The following is a 21,340-nucleotide window of genomic DNA, read 5'->3' on the forward strand; positions in this document are numbered from 1 at the left end:
TCTCTGTCGCTGTAAATGCTTGTATGTGGCAGACCGTCCTGCCTGATGTTTCCAGCTGGTTTGGTCACCTATAAAGCAATCATGCTGTCACTTTCCTTGTGCCTTGTTTTTCTTGTTTTCTTGTTTTTCTTGTGCCTCCTGTTTAAGACAGAAGCTTAGAAAAATAAAGGTAAGTACACTGACTCTGAAAAACAAAAAGGGGGAGCTTTGCTTTTTGATGTCCCAGTCTACTGCTGCTATCCCCAGTGGCCTCATCAGTCTTGCTCTTGAAACCTCCTGAGAAGATGCTCTCCTGCTCCCCACCTCTCCTCTCTCCAGGGCTCGGCACTGGGCTATCTCCAGCTCTCCCTGTGGGTGCGCACCGACTGCTGAGGTCATGGAAAGCCTGAGGGAGGGTGACTCCTGGAAGTCACAGCTCATCTCAGCTTCCCTGGCTGTGAGGAACAGAAACCTTAAGTCTCTGTGGTTGTTTGAAAACCTTCAAGGTACTGAAGGTGAAGACCAGGTCTCAGTCCATCTCGCTTGCTCATCCTGCCTTTCAGACCCTGAACATGATTTTCCTTTGGCCACAGCAAAGCCAAAATGGGATGAACAGTGGCACTGTTTGTAAAATCGTCCCATTTTCCCCTTCATTTTTGCACATGCATTTTGGCAGAGCTTTCCTCCAGGGTGGTGACCATCTTCCCAACCTGTGAGAAACGTGCTTTTCCCTGCTACCTCATGCCTGCAGCCAGGGTGTGGAGGGAGAAATGAGGAACTGAGGAACGGCAGGGCTGGGGCATGGGGAGGAGGTGTTTTGTCAGTTCTGCGGAGAGCACCTCATACCATCCTTCCCCATGGCACAGGTCCTGTTCGCTGCTAGCCCCTCCTGGCAAGGATTAGCACTGTAAGAGCAGCGTTGCTGCTGAGCATCTCTCTCACCCTGCCTGCCGTGTGATCTCAGCAGCCTGGCATCCCAGGGAATGAATTCAGTCAGTCCTGTTGGTCCTGCATCCTGGCTGCTGCACAGTAATAAGACTCTTGGCAGAATGAGCAGGAGGATAGTTACCATTTTGCACTCCTGGCATTGCATGGCAAAGAAAGAGGTGTGTTCGGCAGCCTGGGCTGCGTTTGTGTGTAATCAGCTTGGTCCGTGTTTCTAACCCGAGTTCCCTTTGCTGGTCGGGGGGTTACGGCTCTCCAGTCCGAGCTGGGAAATGCTGTGCAGCTCGGCAAGTCCGTTTCTGGCAGAAGTGCAGTAGGCTCAGCGCGGGACTGAAAGCGTAGTCAGCTCCTCTGTGGAGGGGTACAATCATGAGTAGCTGCTAGTGGTGGCAGGATACTGGTCTAGTGGGAGAAGCAGGGGCAGTCAGGAATTGTGCTCTGTGGAGGTCAGTGGAGGCATCCTTGGCAGCTCTGTAATACAAGTGTATGACTTACCAGCGTAGCTGGAGTATGATCAGTGGATTCTTTGACTTCTTCACTAATGAGATCCAGTTAAAAAGGGGTCCAAATGTGGTCTGAGGTGGGAATTTCTGGGGAAGAGGTTTTTGTTTTGTGTGAAGTGGATCATGTTCTGAGCCTTGCTAACCTGTTATCTGCCAGAGCAACAGCCACGATGCCTGTGTGGTTGTTTTCAGGGAGTGCTCTGATCCTCAGTGACCACCACACTGCAACAAATACAATAAAGAAAATAAGGGGGAAGGACTGTTTTGGTCAAATTTATAGAGTGAGCCAGTTGGCAGATGCCATTTCTGGCACGTCAGCCAGTGAGTGGGACTTCTGGTGTGCTGGACAGGGCAGGAGTGAGTCATGGCTTGTGAATGTCAGTTTTTCTTCCTAGCTTTAGTGGAATCCAGAAGGGAGGAATTCATATCCCACATTTCCCCCACGCAGTGCCCTGGAAACAGAGGTGACTTGTTGTTTTTCTCCATGGTCGCTGTGAGCTGCCTGCAGAGCTCCCAGGGAGGCGGTGGGCAGCTGCGTGTGCAGTCACGGCAGTGTACAGCGAGCGGGCAAGCCGGGCACGGGGACACGTGTGTGGCAAGCACTGCCTTGGAGCAGCCAGCGCTGGAGCAAGGAGGGGTCTCAGCTGTGTGTGGCGAGTGCTGGGATCAAGGGCCGTGCCCATGGGAAAGTGTTGGGCTTCGTGCTTGGGGGTTCGGCTGTTGTAGCATAGAAGGGATGGGTCCAGTCCCGTGTGGAACTACAGCTGGCTGACTAGTTGAGCTGCCTGCGAGCTCCTGTTGGCAGCGGCAGGTCCCCCCGGCTGTAAGGGGTGGCCCTCTTCCATCGTCACTGCGAGTCTGGGCTTAGGTGGGGTCTGCCAGAGGTGAGGTGGGGGGTTTGATGTGGGCTCCGATTTACCTTGCCCAGTCAGAGTGGTTTTGGAGGGATAAATTTCCCATTATTGGGAGGACCTGTGTCTATATTTGGGGAGTGGGAAGTGGCGGGCTGGTTTCTGTGCCTCTGAGTCCCAGTTTGCTGGTTTTTTCCTCATCTTGAGTGGGGAAATAGTACAGGCTTTGCGCCGAGCTCCTGTGCTGTACATGGGGAATGAGGCTGTGCTCAGCCTCGCAGATGGGCTCTGCAGACTAACAAAAGCTGCTCTGTCCATTGTGCGCTGCCCAGGGCTTACCTCCAGTGTGTGCAGTGTGGCCCCAGACTGGAGGGAAGGGAACTGAAACCATTGTGCTTACAGCAGGAGAAAAATCCCGGTGGCTGACTTCACCAGACCATTTATTTACCCTCAGAGCTGGTCAGGCACTGGGGAAGCGTGGATCCTGGCTCCCCGGTGTGCTGCCAGAAAGCTGGGAGCAGGAAAAGCAGACACAGTTGCAGGGGAAAAAACTCGGCTTTCACTGATTTAACGAGCTTTGCTTTGGCTGCATCTGTCTCTATGTGGAAGAAAACCCCTTGCAGAAAAAAGGGAGTTTATTGTTTGCTACTTCATCCAGAATTTTAACAAGTTCTCAGAAAAAAAAGAAGGGAGGAGCAAGCCAATTTAGAGAGCAGTGAAATATCCAAATTAAATCAGTGCAGCTGTATCAATGTAATTCTTATCAGTGGTATATTTACAGCGTGTAAGTGGGAACCTGGTTTGCCTGTGTATGAAGGGCATAACTGCTGCACATCAGCAGTATCCTCCCAGTTTTTGACATTGATAATCATGTCGGGCCAGTTCAGGTGCCCTCTCCCTCTGTCACCCTGACCAAATAGTCTTTTTTTGTTCTCCTGTGTCTGTACACGTGGTTAGTGGTTATCAAGTCAGGTGCTGCTGCCTGCACATGCACCACTGCAGTGAGGAACTTCTGAGAGGCAGGAGGGTGGTCAGTGCTGAAACACCCTTTCACCTGAGGTCAGTAATAGGAGGATTATTTTCTGTCTCAGAATTGCCCTGATTATTTCCAGAATGGATTTTAGAGTTTTATCTAAATTCTTCAGAAGCAAGAAGCGGGTTTTGGTTTCCAGGTTCCCTTGATATCCTAGAGGGCCCTCATTTTCACAGCGGGTATTTAAGTACTGACTGAAACTTGGGCCAAAATGAAGGTAGTTCCTCGGCTTCTTCAGAAACTTTTGGCTGTGGTGTTCCTGGATTCTCTCTGAATATTTTTTTGCTTTTAATGTTTAAGGACTTACTGAGTGTCTTAACCTACAAGGGAACAGTGCTGTGGACTGCTTTTCTCCTGCTGCTCACTAATGGCATGGGGCACACAGAGAGACAGATGATAAGCCTGCCCAACGCTGGATGTTTGCTGTGTTCCTGTCTCTTAATGTGCAGGGGCAAATGTGCTGCTGCTTTCTGCTGAGCTCAGCGAAGTAGTCTGAATTCTGAGTATGTGCTAGTAGCATTTGGAGAGGCTCCCAAGGGACAAAGTATGTGGTTTCTCCCATCTCTTAAAGTCTTCCTGAGGCTTCCTGGTATTTGAGGGTTAATCTAGGGTATCCCAGAGTTGCAGAGACTCCTTTTAGCCTTTAAAATTTTAACCTTTAAAATAACAGGAGATCAGATGAGATTATATACTCCCTCTTGACTTGAAAATTGACCTACAAGGTGGGGGGATGGGGAGGATTAAGTTTCAAACTCCTTTTAGGCTTTCATTTCATGAAGTTTGTTCATACAGGGCAGGGGTAACCTGGGGGTGGGGTGGTGGAGAAATCCCAGGTAGGATTTCCCAGCTTCGTTTGAAGTCCAGCTGTTTTGTGCTGGCAGCTGTTAGAGGAACCCTTTCCCAGTTACTTATTCCTGCCAGCTCTAAATGAAACGGATGATACGCTGAGACAGACTGGCCCGAGTTTTGCAGTGGTGATAGCTCTGTACCCTTGGTGGAGAGCTGCCCTTTGCCTGTGCCTGTATTTGAAGTGGCGGAGAGGTCCTGAGCAAGCCCAACTCCTGGTGCCTCTGCCTGCAGGTCTGCGTACGGGCTGGTGGAGCGAGGTGTTTCAGGGAAGTGGTTGATCAGGGCTTGCGGCTGGGAGGTTTCTTTAGAACTGGTTGGCATGTGCTCTGGGGTCAGGGACTTCTTTTTATCTTTTTCCCCTGCCCCTAGCCTTGGCGAAGGGCCAGCAAGTAATTTCCTGGAGGACAGCCCTTGCCTCCCAGTTATTTATTCTCCTGCTGGTGCCTCCCTGTCAAGTTTGCAGGCTGGTCTAAAAACAGCTGCGTAAATGGGTTTGGTGGAGTCATTAAAACCTGCTACACAAGAGCAAGGCGGAAGGGGGAGGAATGTTTTATTTTTGGCTGGGGGTTGTTTAATTTACTGGAAGAATGGTCCTTTTCAAGGCAGCCTTAAGCAGCATGGATTGAGCATTGTTTCCTGCATCGCTCCTATAGCAACAGGAGAGAGGCAGCTCCTATGGACTTGGACTTACAGCTCTGGGAAATGAAATGTCATTTAATTTGCCCTTGACTGTGCTTGATATTTGATCTGACTCTAGTAAAATGTTTTTAGCTCTGGAGAGGAATGTAAGTCCTCAAAGCATTCAATGATCGCTCCAAAACAGCCTTGGCGACGCAGACATCATGGATATATAAGGACCTATGGGCAGAAGAGACTTCTTGGCCATTCCTGGTGCTGCTGCTAGCGAAGTGGGTAATTACAGGTGCGAGCGTGTTCCCGCATGAGGTGGCTGCCCTAGGTAGGGAGGGAGGCTCCTAAAGATGTCACAGGTATCTCTCCAGCTGCCATGCTGAGGTGAGAGCTGCTGTCGCCCCGTTCTGTGGCTGCATGATGCTCCCTTTTCTGTTGATGCGCTGGGACGCTGCAGGAGTGGGTTGCCCTGTTCCTAGGACCGCAGGTACCTGCTCCGTCGCTGACATGTTGAGAGGTTTTCTCTGGCATGCCTGGCACCGGTCCTGAGCTAATCAGCAACATGGGTGAAGCAGTAAGACCGTTAACTGTAGTTTCCACTGTCAGATCCCTTCTCAGTTACTACGATCTTTGTGGAGTTGAAACAGATGAGCTGCCTGGGAGATATCTATGAGCTGACTCCAGAGGTTTTTGTTTTGTTTGTTTACACTGCTGAAACTTCGAACAGGAAGAGCCTACTCAAAGCAAAACAGGTTTTGTGCAAAAGCTAAAGCTGCTGCCAGCTTTTTATGTGCTTCTTGCTTTGTGCTGTCTGCAGTCATGTGTCTCAGGCACAGGCAGGGCAGTGCTAACAAGTAGCTTGAAAACTTTGCGTTTTACAGCTTCATGTTCTGCAGTGCTTTTCCAGAGGATGGAATAGCTCAGCAGATGGAGGATGGATGCTGAGATGCAAGGAGAGCGAATCCACCCCTTCTCTCTGCTGGGAGAGTCGCTTGATCTGTCTGTGCTTCTATTACAACGTGTTACATCTTTTTTTCTTTGTTGGGGTGCTTTGAGGAGGGAAAGGGTCTTCCAGGCAGTAAGATTATAAAACATTGTGTCATTGAGAAGCTGGAAATGTACCCTATGGTGGCAAACTGGCTGCCTGCCCTCTCTTCCAAGAACTGCTTCATGTATTTTTGACAGTGGGATTTAAAGTCCCACAATTCGTTCATGAGCTCGGTGAGGTGAAGATGATGACCTGCCATGGGATACGTACCTGCTGCTGTGGGTAGGTGGAAAATCTACTGGCTTTTAGCTAGTCACCTTCTCACTGCAGAGTTGATGGGGAATTAAAACTGAAAGTACCTCTGCAGTGAGACCGCAGCCAAATTTTGAGTGACTCTGTGCTAGCTACAACATAGCACGTGTTCTTAGGTTAGTCTTTGCCCTAAGCTCAAACCACAGTGTAAAATCCCAGCGATTTGTAGGGAGTGAACAAATAGTTGTCATCGCTGCATTATTTGGAGAGCACTTTGAATTCATGTACAGAATTGCCTGAATAGACTTTGTGGGGGCTGGGAGGATTTTTATCCTCCCAGGATTTTTAGTGCTTGTTGGCTTGGTCCTAGTGCTGGCATGGCTACAGGGCAGGGAGGTTTTGTGAGTGCTCCCTGAAAACGCTGAGGACCCAGTGGCTTTGCCTCTGAAAGCTGAGCAGAAAATGAATGTAATGAATAGGAAGGTAATGAATGGGAAGGGATCAGGCGGAAAGCTGATTCTGCACAAATTGTTTTGTTGAGAAATGTGGTTTAATGCTACTGGTAAGTTCTCCAGTGCAGACAAAGCCCTGCTTTAAAAAACAACCCCCCCACCCCCCCCCACCCCCCCAAAAAAAAAAAACCCACCACAACTCTATTCACGGGCACTGTGGGGTTTTTTTTGTTTGGGGTGGGTTGAGTTGGGAAAATAGAATTTAAAATACTGATAGGCTGCAGTGAAGAGTTTGTCGTGTCTGTTGGCTAAGCCTGACCGATCTGAACTGTTGTTCCTGGTTGTGGCAAACCCTCGCTGCTATGAGCTCTCTGCAAACACATGCCAGGCACTGATTTCTGCGCTTTGAGTGAGAGAAAAGAGGCGGTTATTGTTCCTCTCCTCAGTTCAACGACTAGTGAAGTGGTTCCTGTGTATAAATAGCGTAAAGTGCTTCAGGATCCTTTGGGATAAAGGAGGCCTTATGAGATACAAGAGGATGCTGTTTGACGCAGAAGGAGTTCCTGCTGGTCGTGCAGTGCGTGCCGGTCTCTGGCCGGCCCTCCAGCTCGCGGTGGGGACAGGGTGCTTGGAGGGGCAGTTTGTTTCCCTGGTTATCCACTTCTGGGAGCAGCAGACAGGGGCTTTCTGCTCGCAGGAGGTGGTTGTGTATGTTTTGTTAGGACCAGAGCACCCTGTGAAGGATTTTTTGTTTGCTTTGTCCTAAAAGAGTGCTAGAGCACAGACGCACAGAGTCCCAAACATGCTCAATCACTCTTTCATTCTCTCTCACGCTTTATTTTTCTTAATGGTTGTGAAATTGATTTCACGCTGAGTTTCCTTTTATCTTCAAGGATCCCAAAGCCAGCCGCCACCTTGCCCAGGTTTGATTAACCCGCTCATAAACCCCTTAATTCACAAGTATGTGTGTGGTGCTGAACGTGTAAATCCTTGCTGAGTTTGAAATTTATGCTCGCTGTTATTTAGGCTTCAGTGAGTCCCTCACCTGGGGAGTAAACAGTCTTGAAAAAATGGGTGGAAGGGCTAAGTGCTCTTCTCCTGAGAGACAGCTCTTGTCTCAAAGAGCAGACAGCTCCTCAGGTGTATTAGGCACACAATTCCTTGCTGGATACCTGACTGTCATCAAAATTAGCAGGAGTTAAGGGTCTACATCTCTCTTGTGGGATCTATTCAAATGCAGCAGCTCGAGCCAGGGTAGAAGAAAGGAGGCATTTGGCAAGCATCCCAAGGGATGACCGCAGGACCATGATGTGCCCGTGGAGATGATGTCTGGACCCAGAAGGCGCTGAGGTGAGATCCTCCCAAACTCCCAGGATGGGATCTTGCTTATTTCTTCAGAAAGGTGCTCTCCCAGTGAAGAGGTAGGGCCAAGAGGGGTCTGCCAGGTGATCTTCTTGTGGAATGTAGGTGGCTTTCCAAGTTGTCTCCACCTCTCCCAGAACCACTGTGCCCATTCCTGGTAGGAGCCCGTGATGTGCTGGGAAACATTGCTCTGTATTCCTCACCTCTCAGCAGCGCCTAAAAGGCTCGGGGCGCAATCCTTTTGTGCTGGGTGCTGTACAGTTGAGGAAGATGACTGTGCCCTCAGGAGCACGTCATCAGTTTAGACAACAGGCAGAAGAAGATGAAGGCAGTTTCCAGGCTGTGGTCTGGGGAATGTCATTCAGCAGGGCCAGATGAGTTCAGCTTCCATGGGAAGGGTCAGGGAGGAGGGGTTTGGACCAAAATCTGTTCTGTGTGCCTGCCCCGCCCCCCCCCCCCCAAGTATAAATGACAATTCCTGAGAAGGAGCCTCTTTGCCTCACTGGATGTCTGGCTCGTGTTTTGCGTTCTCCCTAGCCCTAGAACCACAAGTACATTGACTTCCCAGCACGTTCCAACATGCTGAGATGGAAAGCAAAGCATTCCGCTTTGCATCCTGGGTCAGCGCTCAGCTTTGCCTCTTGGCTCCGCTTCCTCTTCCGAAGGGGCAGGAGGGTGGGAGCAGTGTGCAGCAGATGGATAAATGGCAGGGCACAAGGGCTGCTCAGCCTCGGGACTGAGGGTGCTTCAGAACTATTGCTTGCTTTGCAGGTGACTGTGCTGCTGTGCCTTCCCTCCTCTCCCCAGTTCCTCAGAAAGCTCCCTTGTCTGGTCTTTGATGTTTCCAGGGGGTTTTTTGGCCTGCTTCTCGGTGGCTCAGGTGCTGGGATTTCCACTGTTTCAAGAGATGTTTCTGTGGTCTAGAGGCTACATAGTAATGTGAATCAACAAGTTTCTAGCTCTTACCAGAGCATTCCTTTTCATAGGGAATGGAAGCAAGGGTAAGCAAGCTAATTACAAATGAAGGTGTGTCGCCCATACTATGCTAGGTAAAGGGCTGCAGGAACCTCTCCTTGAAGATAATAGTAACTTAAAATGGTTATGAATTGTGTTAAATTCGATCTGCTAATAAAAACTAACTTCTTTCCCTTGCTGGGTGGTTTGCAAACACCCCATTATCCCACCCAGGCAAGTCAGGAAATATTACTGCTTCCATATCCCGGTACGGGCAGTAAATACGAGTTTAAGCCTTAGGCTGTGAAGTCAGTTAGTGTCAGGGTGTAGATCAAAGGATCGTTAATTCAGTACCCAAACAGACAGGTTAGGGAGAAAGAATTGCTATTCTCCATCCTGCTGCCTGCCATGCCGATGGAAACGGATTGCAGGGAGAATTGAACCTGCTCGCTGTGGGCTGAGGGTGAGGTGGCTGGGCATGTGGCAGTACAAACGACTGCAAAAGGTTTGGGACCCTTTATATTAGAAAAGCAGGGGACAGAAGGGGTGCTGGACACCATTTTCCGTTACAGCAGCCTTATTCAGCCTAGCTACCTTCACAGACATGACAAGCCATGGGATGACATGCCAAGGTTAGAGGGACAGGCTGCTAGGAAGGGCCCTTAGCCTGTTGCTCTGCAGTGTTCTGGGTACACTGGAGCATGCCTCAGATCTTACGGAGAGGAGCCAGGGGCTTCTGAGGTAATAGGAGCCAAGAGGGAAATACCAGTGAAGTACCTCAAAGGAATTAAGGTGTGTTCCTCTAAAAAGGTGACGTAGCCAACAGCCCAGCTGAAGTGCTTCTGCACCAGTGCACACGGCATGAGCAACAAGCTGCTAGGATAATAAGGAGGGCTTCTGTAGGTATGTCAGCCAGAAAAGCAAGGCCAAAGAACATGTACCTCACCAGTGAACATGACTGGCAACTGGTCACAATGAGTGAGGAGAAGGTTGAGGTACTCAACAGCACACGTCTCGAGTGGATGGACCTCAAGGCAGGGACAGGGGGAGTAAAGTCCCTCCAACTGTAAGAGAAGATCAGGTTTGAGACCACCTGAGGAGCTTGAACATACAGAATGGGACATGATGAGACGCAGGATCTTGAGGGAACTGGTTGATGTATCTCCACGATATTCAAAAAGTCATGGCAGTCAGGTGAAGGCCCTGGTGACTGGGGAAAGGGAAACATCGCACCCATTTTTTAAAAGGGCAGAAAGGGACCGCTGGAACTCTGACCTGTCAGCCTCTGGGCCTGGGAAGATCACGGAACAAGATCCTGAAGCTGTGTTAAAGCATACGGAGGACAGAGAGGTGATTCGAGACAACCGGCACAGCTTCATCAAGGGCAAGTCTTGCCTGACCAGCCTAGTGGCCTCTCTGTGGCGGAGTGACTACATCAGTGGACAAGGGAGGAGCTGCAGATGTCACCTCTCTGGATTCTGTAAGGCCTTGGGCACAGTCCCCCACACAACCTTCTCTCTAAACTGGAGAGATACAGCTTTGATGGGCGGACTGCTTGGTGGGTAAGGAATTGGCTGGATGATCACATCTAGAAGGTAGTGGTCAACAGCTCAAAATCCAGATGGAGATCAGTGACCAGTGGTGTCCCTCAGGGGTCCATACTGGGACCAGTACTGTTAGATATCTTCACCAGTGACACGGACAGTGGGACCGAGCGCGCCCCCAGCAAGTCTGCAGGTGACACCAAGCTGAGTGGCGCAGTGACGACCCTGAGGGAAGGGATGCCGTTCAGAGGGACCTGGACAAGCCCCAGCAGTGGGCCCACCTGCACCTCCTGAGGCTCAGCCAGGCCAAGTGCCAGGTCCTGCACCGGGGTCGGGGCAGCCCCCAGTATGGATACTGGGTGAAGGATGGAGAGCAGCCCTGCGGAGAGGGACTTGGGGGTGCTGGTGGGTGGAAACTGGGCGTGAGCCAGCAACGTGCGCTCGCAGCCCAGAAAGCCACCCGTGTCCTGGGCTGCGTCACCAGCAGCGTGGGCAGCAGGGCGAGGGGGGGATGCTGCCCCTCCTCTCCGCTCTGGTGAGACCCCCCTGCAGCGCTGCGTCCAGCTCTGGGGTCCTCAGCACAGGCGAGACATGGGCCTGTTGGAGCGGGGCCAGAGGGGCCACAGAGATGGGCAGAGGCTGGAGCCCCGCTCGGTGAGGGCAGCTGGGAGAGCTGGGGCTGTTCAGCCTGGAGCAGAGAAGGCTCCGGGGAGACCTGACAGCCGCCTTCCATACTTGAAGGGGGCTCACGGGAAAGGTGGGGACAGACTTTTTAGTAGGGCCAGTAGTGATAGGACAAGGGATAATGGTTTTAAACTTAAAGAGGGCAGACTGAGACTAGATAGAAGAAATTTTTTATGATGAGGGTGGTGAAACACTGGCAGAGGTTGCCCAGAGGGATGGTAGATGTCCCATCCCTGGCAGTGTTCAAGGCCAGGCTGGATGGGGCTCAGCAACCTGGTGTGGTTGAAGATGTCCCTGCTCAATGCAGGGGGGTTGGACTACGTGACCTTTAAAGGTCCCTCCCAACCCAAACCGTGCTATGATTTTATGATAAATGTAGTAAGGTTGTGGAGAAACAACCTCTTGACAGCACCTTCCTGTGGCTCTGTGCCGGTCTGAGGGACACCCTGCAGTGGCAGGGGAGTTCAGGGCAGCAGTTTTCCAGCAGAACCTGGTGGTGCTTAGGACCCGTGTCTTGATTATGCTTCAGCAGTGGTAGAGGCTGAAGAAAATGGTGACTTCCTAGTGTGTGTGTTCTCTGCATGTGCCCTGCTCTGGTTTGTGCTCTGTATCCTGGGGCTTGTAAGCCCTGGGAGCAGAGGATGGATGTACACAATGAGTTCTGCCCACCACTTCCCTCTTCCCAGGCAGTTGCTGTGGGAGGGTTAGGAGAAATGATCATTTTGAGGCACTAACACCACCTGGGGCTTCACCCTGCTCAGAAGGGTCTTCTTCCTGAGCTTCTCATGGGGTTACTTTCAGGCCTTTTGCACTAGAATGAGTTGTCGTGGTGTCTGCACAGCCTTGACGGAAACAATAGCAGCATTTACAAAAGGATGCAGCAGGGAATATAAACCTGCTCTGACAGCTTCCTACCGTCCGAAGGTCTTCACGCTGTCACAGTTAGGCTCTCTCCCATTATCCAGTGCACCTTTTGCAGTTTAATCAAATGTGTGTGTAAGCTGTATTCTGAAATCAGGCACTCTTTATTAAAAGGAAGACGTGATGCCGAAGAATGTTATCAAATACCGATTCCCGGAATAATCTTTGACATGGTTCGTGATTCTCTGTATCTCTCTTCTTTTTCAGCTTTCTGCTTTCCTGAATCCAGTGGAGGACCAGAGCCAGCAAGGAGAGAGGGGTTGGAAGAGAGCACTTGAAGAGGACTGCACATTTGCGCTGGTGCTGTGAGCTGCTTTGGTGGTGAAAGGTCAGCGTCAAGGCTGTTGACTGTTGGTTTGGGGTGGATAATGGTACTCGGTAGTTGTGTAAATCAGGGCTCTTCACCTGCAAGCTTTAGAGTTCCCCTCCTGGGAAGGCTTTACTTCATGACTTCTGGCTGCTTTCTGGGCTGTGCGAGATGGGCTGGCAAGTTGATAAGCGGCTGGAGGCTTTTTCTGAGGATGTTCAGTGGGGTAGGTAAAGTGGCGGTGGTAATATTTTCATCTTACAGAGAGGGAGCTTAGAGAGGTCATGCTTTCAAAGGCTGGAGTTTAGCCTTGCTGGAGAACGAGGTCTTCAGTCAGTTTGCTGAAGGTAATAGGTTATTGGCCCACACCTGCACTGTGCATACCAGGGAGGGGACGGTCGTCTTTGTTTGCCCAGAGCTGCCTCCAGGCCAGGGTTACCGGCCCAGCTCACACAGATAAACTGCAGCATGGTGGCAGCATGCCCGCTGCGTGTGCGAGGTGGCTGTATTGGCAGAGGGCTGACAGCGTTGGACTTGCAGCCCTTTGCGGGCTCCATTTTCATAGCAGGATAGGTGCGGAGGGGTGTCCTGCAGCGAGTCTTTCTTGTGCATGTTGGCAAAGGTGTTAGAAGTTACCTAACTGCTGGCATACAAGTTATTATGAAATAGACATTACGGATGTGTTGGATATCAATTTTCTTGCTATCATTCAAAAATCAATACTTAAAAATAATGACGCTTTTAATGGCCTGGGAGCTATTTCATTTGCTTTGGCATGGCTTCTTCCCCATCTGTCAGACACTGCTTTAGGGCAGGTTGTGCAGAAAAAGCCTGCGGGCCTGGCTTTCTTTGCTGTTTAATTAAGTCCTGTTACTGTGCAAGTTGAGGCAAATGTACCAAGTGATGTCGGTGATGACTAAATGAAAGTCTCGCCAGCAGGAGTGTGTGTGTGTGCGTGCATGCCACGTGCTTTCTGAGCTGGCATGTGGGTGCACGCCTGTGTGGGCCTTTGGGCCTGCAAATAAAAATACAGTGGTCTGGCGTGGGATAAGCAGAGCAAGTCCTGCCATTGAGGTTTTAGGTGGCTTGATGCCACAAAACAGCGGTTTGGCTCCAGTTCCAGGTGCTGAGCACCTGGGAACACAAGCACTGCACAAACTGCTCAACTTCTGGTGGATTCCTGTTACCCGGTTTGTCCTAAGGTTCAGTCTCAGTAGGATGAGAGCCCAAGAAAATCAGACCATGGAATGGCTTCACTTTTGAGGTGACCACTGCTTTGCCTGGCAGTCATGCACTGTGTATGCTTACCCAGCTGGTGGGTTGTGGCTTGCAGTCAGGCAGGGCAAGATGAGCTCACTCTCTTTTTCTTTTTACTTTTTTTGAGGTATTTGTATATGTGGGTCATCCTTTTCCTTCTTGCTTTTTGTGTAGGTGCTTCATTATTACTCCATTCTCTCATACTTCATTACTAGCATCTTGCAATCTTTGATGTATTTGAGCCAGCACGTCTTGTAAACGGTTGGCAAAATCACTTTACCAGACGTTTTCTCTCATTATAAGTATGGATTTTACTAACCCCCAAAGAGGTGGTTCCAGTTCACTGGCCAAAGTAGCCCATACTGGCAAAACCACTTTTGAGGCAGTGAAATGGTGTTGCTGTAGGGCTTTTGCCAAAACACCTGTCACCTGGAGCCTGTCCTGCCTGCATTCCTCTGTCAGCAGGGGTTCTCAGTGTAGATCCTTACAACATCACTGGGCTTAGGGGAGGATGAGGATCCTGCACTGGAGAGGAGGAGCAGAGGCAAGGGACAGACTAAGGGACTTGCCCAAGGCCATGCACAAAGTCTGTGTCAGAGTGGAGAACTGGGTTCGAGCTGTTCAACTCCCAGTTTCTTGAATTAATCTTCAAACTGTTAACCCTCCCTTTCAGGCGCAGTTCTGTTGCACTGAGTTTGTCCTTGTTATTTCCTCCCGTCTTCATGTATTTTGTTTTAGTTAGAGCATTTTTTCTCCTGGTCACTTACATCACAGTGTGTGTGGGCATAGTAGGAACCTGTTGTTGATTTCTGGTGAATTACATAAAAATACCTGTATTCATTGTATTAAACATCACAGCCTGTATCCCATGATTGCTTGCTTAAATTTAACTTGCTGATGAAGCTCCTGTCTATGGAACTGGACCAAGTGAACTTCATTATGGGAGTGCTTTTGGTCTTCTAACCACTTTTTCAATTAGCAAAGTGCTTCCCATTATGAAGCTCATGTCTAATTAATATGTTTTAATGCATTGGTAAATACACCACTGTGGCATAGCTTGCCATTTTCTGTCCACTGGAGAGCTCATTCGCAATTACCGATGTGATTCAGAATAGACCTTTGCCTCAGCATTTTAAAATAGGATGCAACTGTGTGTGTTAGCTGATGTTGCTGCTGCTTGTCTGGTTTCAAGAGTGATTTGTGTTCACTTCTGAGGGTCTGTTATAAAGATGACTGAAGCCAAGAGACCCTGGTCACGTCAGGGAATTCAGGATGGGGCCCCCCATGTTCATCCCAGTGCTGTGGTGCAGCACCGGAGGCTCAGAGCCCTAGGTCACACTTAGCCTGCGAGACGGATTGCGGCTCTCCTTCCTGCTGCCTGGGCTCTTTGGGAAAGGCGTTTCTCTGGCGTCTCCTGCCCTTACTTGCTCTGAAGACCAGCACAGCTCCGTACAGCCTAACCCTGTCTTTGCAGGCGACAGGAGGTGCCAGGTCACCCTGTGTGAGGCAAGGAGCACAAACACTTCCAAAAAGAGGGTCTGGAGAGAGCTGCCTTTCCCTGAATAGCTCGCTGGGTGAGTCATTAAGCATGCAGAGACAGCCAGTGCCATAAGCTCTGCTCCTGGCTAGGAGGGATAGATCAAACAGGAGACAGCCCTGATTGCTTTCTGATTCATGACCTGCCATCCCTGCGTGAATCACCCTGCTTTATAAACCTGCAGCTGTTCCCTGCCAGCTTTCTGGAAACAGGCAGATCCTCTCCTCCCAGCAGCGAAGTCGAGCCGCCTGAAAGACTTGTACGTGGTGCTTGGTGGAGCAGGACCTGCTCTCGGGGGGAGTTTCAGACTGTCATCTGAGTGCAAGTACAGTCTCAGTGGTGTGTCTGCCCAGTCCTCAACCAGAACACGATGCCGCTTGGTCTAGGGTTTCTGAGCTCTCAGATTGGAAGGAGGGACAAGTTAGCATCCCTTGCTAGGGCCCAGCACCTGCTGTATGGTCATACATGGAAATACCTGCAGTGGCCTATTTTTGATGGGGGACATACCTTGAGGGGAAGGGGAAAAGGTTCCTGAAATCCTCTGGAGCAAGCGGGGAACTAGGCCAAGGAGCCAGCCCAAGGACAGGAAGCATCATTACCTTCCCCAGGCTATCAGTGATAGGAACCAGGGTCAGTTTCAGCAAACTTGGGGTGCATTTTCCTCTACAGACAGCGCTGATGTTAGAAGGGGATGGCAAAAAGCCAAGCACAGCCCTTAGATCTGTTACTGGAGGGCACCTCTCTGGTCTGGGCTGAGGTACCTGTTTTGGGTTGTGCCAGGGTGTGTGGCTGTGGGAACGTGCCTCGCTGCTGCCGTCTGTTCTGTGGCTAAATGAAGCCTCTGGGAACCGTAAATCTGTCACCTTCCTGAACGTTGCATTCACAGGGCGTTTTCTCATTGAGAATTTACAAGTCTGTTCAGTGCCTACGGTACCAGCAGCAGCCATTTCTCCTTGATGCCCCAGGCCTGTTTCTGCTGCAACAGGGTAATTAATCTGAGCATCGCTGGAGGTTCTGATCGCTTCTGAAGATAGCTCTGAAGAGTTATTCTCCTTGATATACGCCACCATCTCGGAGCTGTTCCCTTTGCCTGTGAAACAGCCTTCTGCTGCCAACTGTTGTTGCCAGATGTTATTCTAGAGAGAGATGTTTTCTTGTGAGATGGTGAGGGGAAACGGGCACGGGTGGGACTGCTGGCATCTTCTCACCCTCGTCTTCCCTGTTAGCTTAATTTATTAGTTTCTAAAGCACAGGCCTGGCTGGGGTTTTCAAGTGGGCTGGCGTGACGTGAAAGGAAACAGTTCCCTGCAAATAAAATAAAATTACGCCGCAGAATGGGCAGCTGCTGTTCCCAGCCTTGGTACATCTGCCTGTAAAGCCAGGTATTAGCAGTGTAGTGGCAAAGATGCTACTGACTGACCCAGCCTGAGAGGCGATCGATGTGCAGCCTGGCCGTGTGTACCCTTTGCTCACTTTCTTTTACTGTCAGGTGTTTGGCAGTGGGCTTGCCAAGGTAGATGAGCGTCTGTATGGGTTGCGTGGCTGGGTTGCAGCTGCAGTGGGTCCCCGGAGGAAGCTCACATCACTTGTGGGAAGAAGCTTTGTCATCTAAGCGAACATGAAGCCTATATCTCTGGAAAAAGGGAGAGACTGCTCGCCTGCCTGCTTCCAGGGAAACTGCTGCTTTAATAAAGCATTTTGCTCTGGTATGGGTGCAAGATGTTTGCATCGTTCGCTGCTGGCTGGTAGGGGAGGAAAGGGGAGATTTTTTAACTGAATGCAGGAGAGATGGTGTGGATTTGGTTGCACTTTTGCAAACTACCTCACACAGATGATACTGGCAGTGATGCTCTGGGCAATGCTTTTGTCCGGTCTGCCTGGCCAGGCAGTGGTGAGAGTATTTTTTTTGTTTTTGAGAGGTTCAGGTCTTCTGGCATCAACAGGCGACAGTGAAGTGACATGGAGCTGCACTTGCTGCAGAGCTACTTCAGGGAAACCTGCTCAGGAGTGTTGCAGATCTGTAACACTGCACTGGGGCTGACCCACAGCGGACTCCCATTTGTTACGTATCTGCAGCGGCGTTTTATGCTGTCAGATCATCTGAAGCCGATGGTTATGTTTCTGCCTCTTAATAGCTGGGACAGCTGCCCTAGGAGACAGTTGGCCCCTGGGAAGGGCCATGAGAAATAAGCAGAGTGAAGAAGAAAATTCATTATTCCAGTGTATTGCTGGGGTTCAAAAAGGATAGGGCATTTGAGTGGATAACAAGCATGTTCCCAGTTACAGTTGCAAAGATTAAAAATAGCTCAAACTTAAGAGAGGGATCTATTTAAGGCAGTTGTAACTAATGCCAGTGAGGAAAGAATATTCTTTGGAGACAGATTATTCCGTAAATGTCAAAGACAGAGGTTTCTGTCACTGCCTTCCGAAGCAGCAGTTACAGGCTGCAGGCAGGAGCCAGATAAACGAAGCCCCAGACTGGTTATCCAGAAAAATCTTGGTTATTTCAGCTGAAATAGGAAGAAGTGAGCATGAACTGTGCTGAAGTTTCCTCACCGTAATGTTGATCACAATTCATGGTTTTGGCTTGACCTTTTGCACAACGGTGGGTCTGATCCCTCCACTGCAAGTAGTGATCTGAAGGAAAATGAGTCTCCCGAAGTGACAGCAGGATGGAGAGAGAGGAGGAGGATGAAGGCAGTACAGGAAGGCCACTGGCTGGTACCATCTGCCTCCCTTTCGCACTGCGCAAGGTCTTGTGCCGTGTAGGTCACCCAGATGGATACAGGAGCTCTTTATTTATCAAGCAGTGTCTGATGCACTTCAGCATCCCTGAAGTCAGTTGAACGGCTTGCTCACTGCCTTACCTCAGCAACAGGTTGGAAGTGTGAGCTCTTGCAGGAGGAGAGCAGTAATGCTGGCCTTTTGGGAGAGGGGGTGTGATGACTGACTGACTCAAGCTTTTCTGATTATTTTTTTTTTCCCCAGGAACTCACTGAGCCAGAAAGATGCGTGAGTATACCGAAAAGAAGGAAACATGTGGGACCATCTGTCTCAAGTACCTGCTCTTCATCTTCAACTTCTTTTTCTGGGTAAGAAACTTCAGTCTGTTTCAGAGGAACTGACAGGGCACTGCAGTTTTGGTGTCAGGAGTACAGAGATCTTGGGCTTGATGAAGTCTTTGGCAGAAAGCACTGACATCAGCGGTACACAGATTTCATGCTGTGGGCTGCAGTCCCATCCCTTGGGCTCGCCTGCCCAGGCTGCAGAAGTTACGGTTTGATGCTGTAGTCTCTGGCTGTTTCTAGGTCATGTTACCAAGTATAGAAAATAACAGGGAGCCGGAAAACAGGCTTTGTTTTTCACCTGGCGTGCTTTTTCAGAGAGCCTGAGGACTCCATTGTCTTGCCATTTCTCTCCTCAAAATGGCAGAGGGAGTCCTGGCAGTGGAGTGAGACAGCTAGAGCAAGGATAACAAAACACCTTCTTGCAGCTGGGTCCGCACTAGAGCTTCCCAAAGTCATGCTTTCCACCAGAAAGTTAGTGATGCCAAAGCATTGTCTTTTCCTTTGCTGCCTGGGACAGCATTGGAGTGTCCGTGTCAGACCTTTAAGGAAAACTGTCTGAGCTTACTAGAAGCTGCAAAGAACCCTCCAGAGACACAAGGCTTGCAAAGAGAGAAGGGACTGCTAGGAGTCTGGTTGGCTTCTCCGTGCTCATTTGCTGCAAGGGTTAGAGTTTAACCAGCCAGGCTGTTTAGCTCCTTGACTGCTTTCTCCCCAGATGTATTGTCTAGGAAGGAGATACTGGGCATGGTTGTCATTTATGGGTAGTATTGCTCCCTGACAAACAGTGGAAAGCTTGCTGATGTAAAGCTGTTTTCTTCCCCTCTGCTGCTGGGTAGCACCCCGGTAGACATTGTTTCCTATTTGCCCGGTGTGGCTACATTTGGGAAGGCTCAGGCCCGAGTATGAATTGCTGTACACAGGTAGATGCTTCAGATAGCATCCCAGGCAGCCCAAGATGCAAGCTAAATGGGCTGCCTTGAAGCTCGGCTCCTCCAGCGGACTGGGGCCTGCTCCTGGTCCCAGTGAGACCTCTGGGAGTCCTTCCTTTAGTGTAGATCATGAGCTTAGCTTCCAGAGCTGAGGCACATCCTGGTATCCCAGCACAGTTGCTCTGGGAGATGAGGAAATTCATACATCAGATGCCCTTCACCTGCTTGCTTCTCCCCTCCCCAGCTGGCTGGCGGGGCCGTGATGGCGGTGGGCACCTGGACCCTAGCTGAGAAGAGTGACTACATCAGCCTGCTCTCCTCCAGCACGTATTCGGCAACTGCTTATATTCTGGTGGTGGCTGGGGTGGTCGTCATGGTTACTGGCATCCTTGGTTGCTGTGCCACTTTCAAAGAGCGTCGGAATTTGCTAAGAGTGGTAAGTTTTGCTCGGTGGTTTTGTTTGGGGGAGCATTCACCCCGTTGCCTCTTGAACCATGCTGGGAGGGAGGGAAACATCTTGGCTATGTTCGGCATCAACATTGTTTGTTTGTCCTAGAGCAAATGCCCCCCAGGCCTCCTGCTCCTAACAGCACACTGTCCTTGTCCTAGGGGGCAGGTTCTGCTGCAAAGCATTTCCTTTCATCCACCCAAAGAATGTGCTTATCACTGCATGGTGCAAAAGTACCAAGTACAGTCGTAATACTTTGTGTAAGGATGTCTGCTTGAAACCATTCAAGGCAAAATCTCCTGGCTTTTGTCTCTTCTTTCTTCCCTGCCCATGCTATATTCTCTTTTGGAAAATGGGAAGAGAGAGGAAAATATAAGACACCTGCAACAAATCTGGCTTTTAATAACAGTAGGTTCATGCCAAGTGAACACCTTTTTTCAGTTGGTTGTCAAAAATCAAAACATTTCCAATGAATATTTTCCTTAATTGCAAAGAAACAATTTCAGTTTTGCTTCCACAAAAAAAAAGCCAGGCCAATCTGATAATCTGTTCCTTCTTTTACGCTGTTCCCTGTGTTACTTCCTGAGCTCCCTGCTCAGCCACCTACGCGGAAGTTTTTGACCAGCCCTAGGGTTTCTAGTCTGCTTCCTCCCTCTCAGATCTCCGTTTCGGTCTGGAGCGTGGCGCCAGTCCTTTTTAGTATCTGGGCTACAGCGGTGAGTGCAGTGACTGAAATAACAATCAGTGGTTCTTTGCTTTCACAGTTACAGAAAAGGATACTTCAGCAACTCTTCACCAGCTCCCTCCTTTGCAAATCCTCGTTCACCTGACTGTCCCATTTCCCCCTCTTTCATTTGGCTAGAGGAGCAGAAAATGGGAGTTGTGAGCAAGCCTGATGCTTGTACCACTGCTTTGAAGGCTTCGTAATCCCCATGAGAGGCAGAGTAGGGTCGGGAAGGGAGGATAAAACACAGAGGAGTGCATTGCTGGTGCTTGTTCATTAGGCTCCTGGTCTGTAGCAGTCTGGTTTGGCCTTGCTTCACTTAGTCTCCACGCCAAAGAGATCCCCCTTTGTCTTTTTTTGCCTCAGCCAGAAGCCACAGATCCAAATCCGGTGGGTTTTTCTTTGTTATTCTGCTACAGAAAACTAATAATTGTCTCTTGGGAACAAAAGGTCACTCTGTCTCCTTACACCACGCGTCCTTTTGGAGTGGCTGGTTGTGACAGGCCTATTGTCTCTTCTCGCTTGTGCTCTGCTTTGGTTGCCGGTGAGTAATCTGCACAAGAGAGAGGGCTGTGCTTGCCAGGGCTGGGTGAGCCTGGCGGGGGGCCTTTGCCAGCTCTGAGCTCAGACAGTAATTCTTACAGCTTTGCAGTCAGTGCCCTGGGGTCTGTGCCAGCCCGTCCCAATTTCTCTCTGTACCAGACGCCCGCATAAGTATGGGAGGGAGTGCTGTAAGCAGCAATCTCCGCTCTCCCCAGGGCTTCCTTGGTGGTTTTAGAAATCAGTTAGGGCCAGCTTTGTTTGTTGTTTGTAAAAGGTATATCAGGTTTTTTTAGGTTTTTTTTCTGCTGAAGGCTCAGGAAGCTGTGAATTTTTTTGCTGCTTTTCTGCCTATGTGTTTTATGGGCCCACTTCAAGGCTTTTCATGGTATTTCATTGCTTATCGGTCTCAGCCGTGGTACTTTTTTAATGTCATTGCTTATTTGCCTTCCTCATGTCCCTCCTTCAGACCACATCCGGTGATGTCCTGAGGTTTGAGCAGTAGATGTGGAGTTTCTCTGGCTCCATGAGGAGGCACGGCAGTGGGTCCGCAGCCTGGCTGGCCGTGATGCTGCAGTCCAGC

At 50.0% G+C, this 21,340-nt stretch overlaps 1 protein-coding gene across 7 annotated transcripts in view; it reads left to right on the forward strand.

Annotated features, from left to right (window-relative positions):
* Positions 1-21,340, forward strand: part of CD151 (CD151 molecule (Raph blood group)) — a 36,876-nt gene that overhangs the window by 3,691 nt on the left and 11,845 nt on the right. For 4 of the 7 annotated variants that reach the window (XM_056353137.1, XM_056353141.1, XM_056353135.1 and 1 more), the window contains exons 2-4: positions 12,155-12,275; positions 18,037-18,140; positions 19,290-19,481. In XM_056353137.1, the coding sequence (XP_056209112.1) occupies positions 18,057-18,140; positions 19,290-19,481 (276 nt within the window). In that variant the 5' untranslated portion in view covers positions 12,155-12,275; positions 18,037-18,056. Of the gene's footprint in view, positions 1-4,701; positions 5,083-12,154; positions 12,276-14,985; positions 15,086-18,036; positions 18,141-19,289; positions 19,482-21,340 lie in introns of those variants that run through there. The other 3 variants (XM_056353142.1, XM_056353136.1, XM_056353140.1) reach the window with 3 other exon arrangements.

This window comes from Falco biarmicus, chromosome 10 (genome assembly GCF_023638135.1).
Source record: "Falco biarmicus isolate bFalBia1 chromosome 10, bFalBia1.pri, whole genome shotgun sequence".
In the NCBI taxonomy this organism is placed as follows: domain Eukaryota; kingdom Metazoa; phylum Chordata; class Aves; order Falconiformes; family Falconidae; genus Falco; species Falco biarmicus.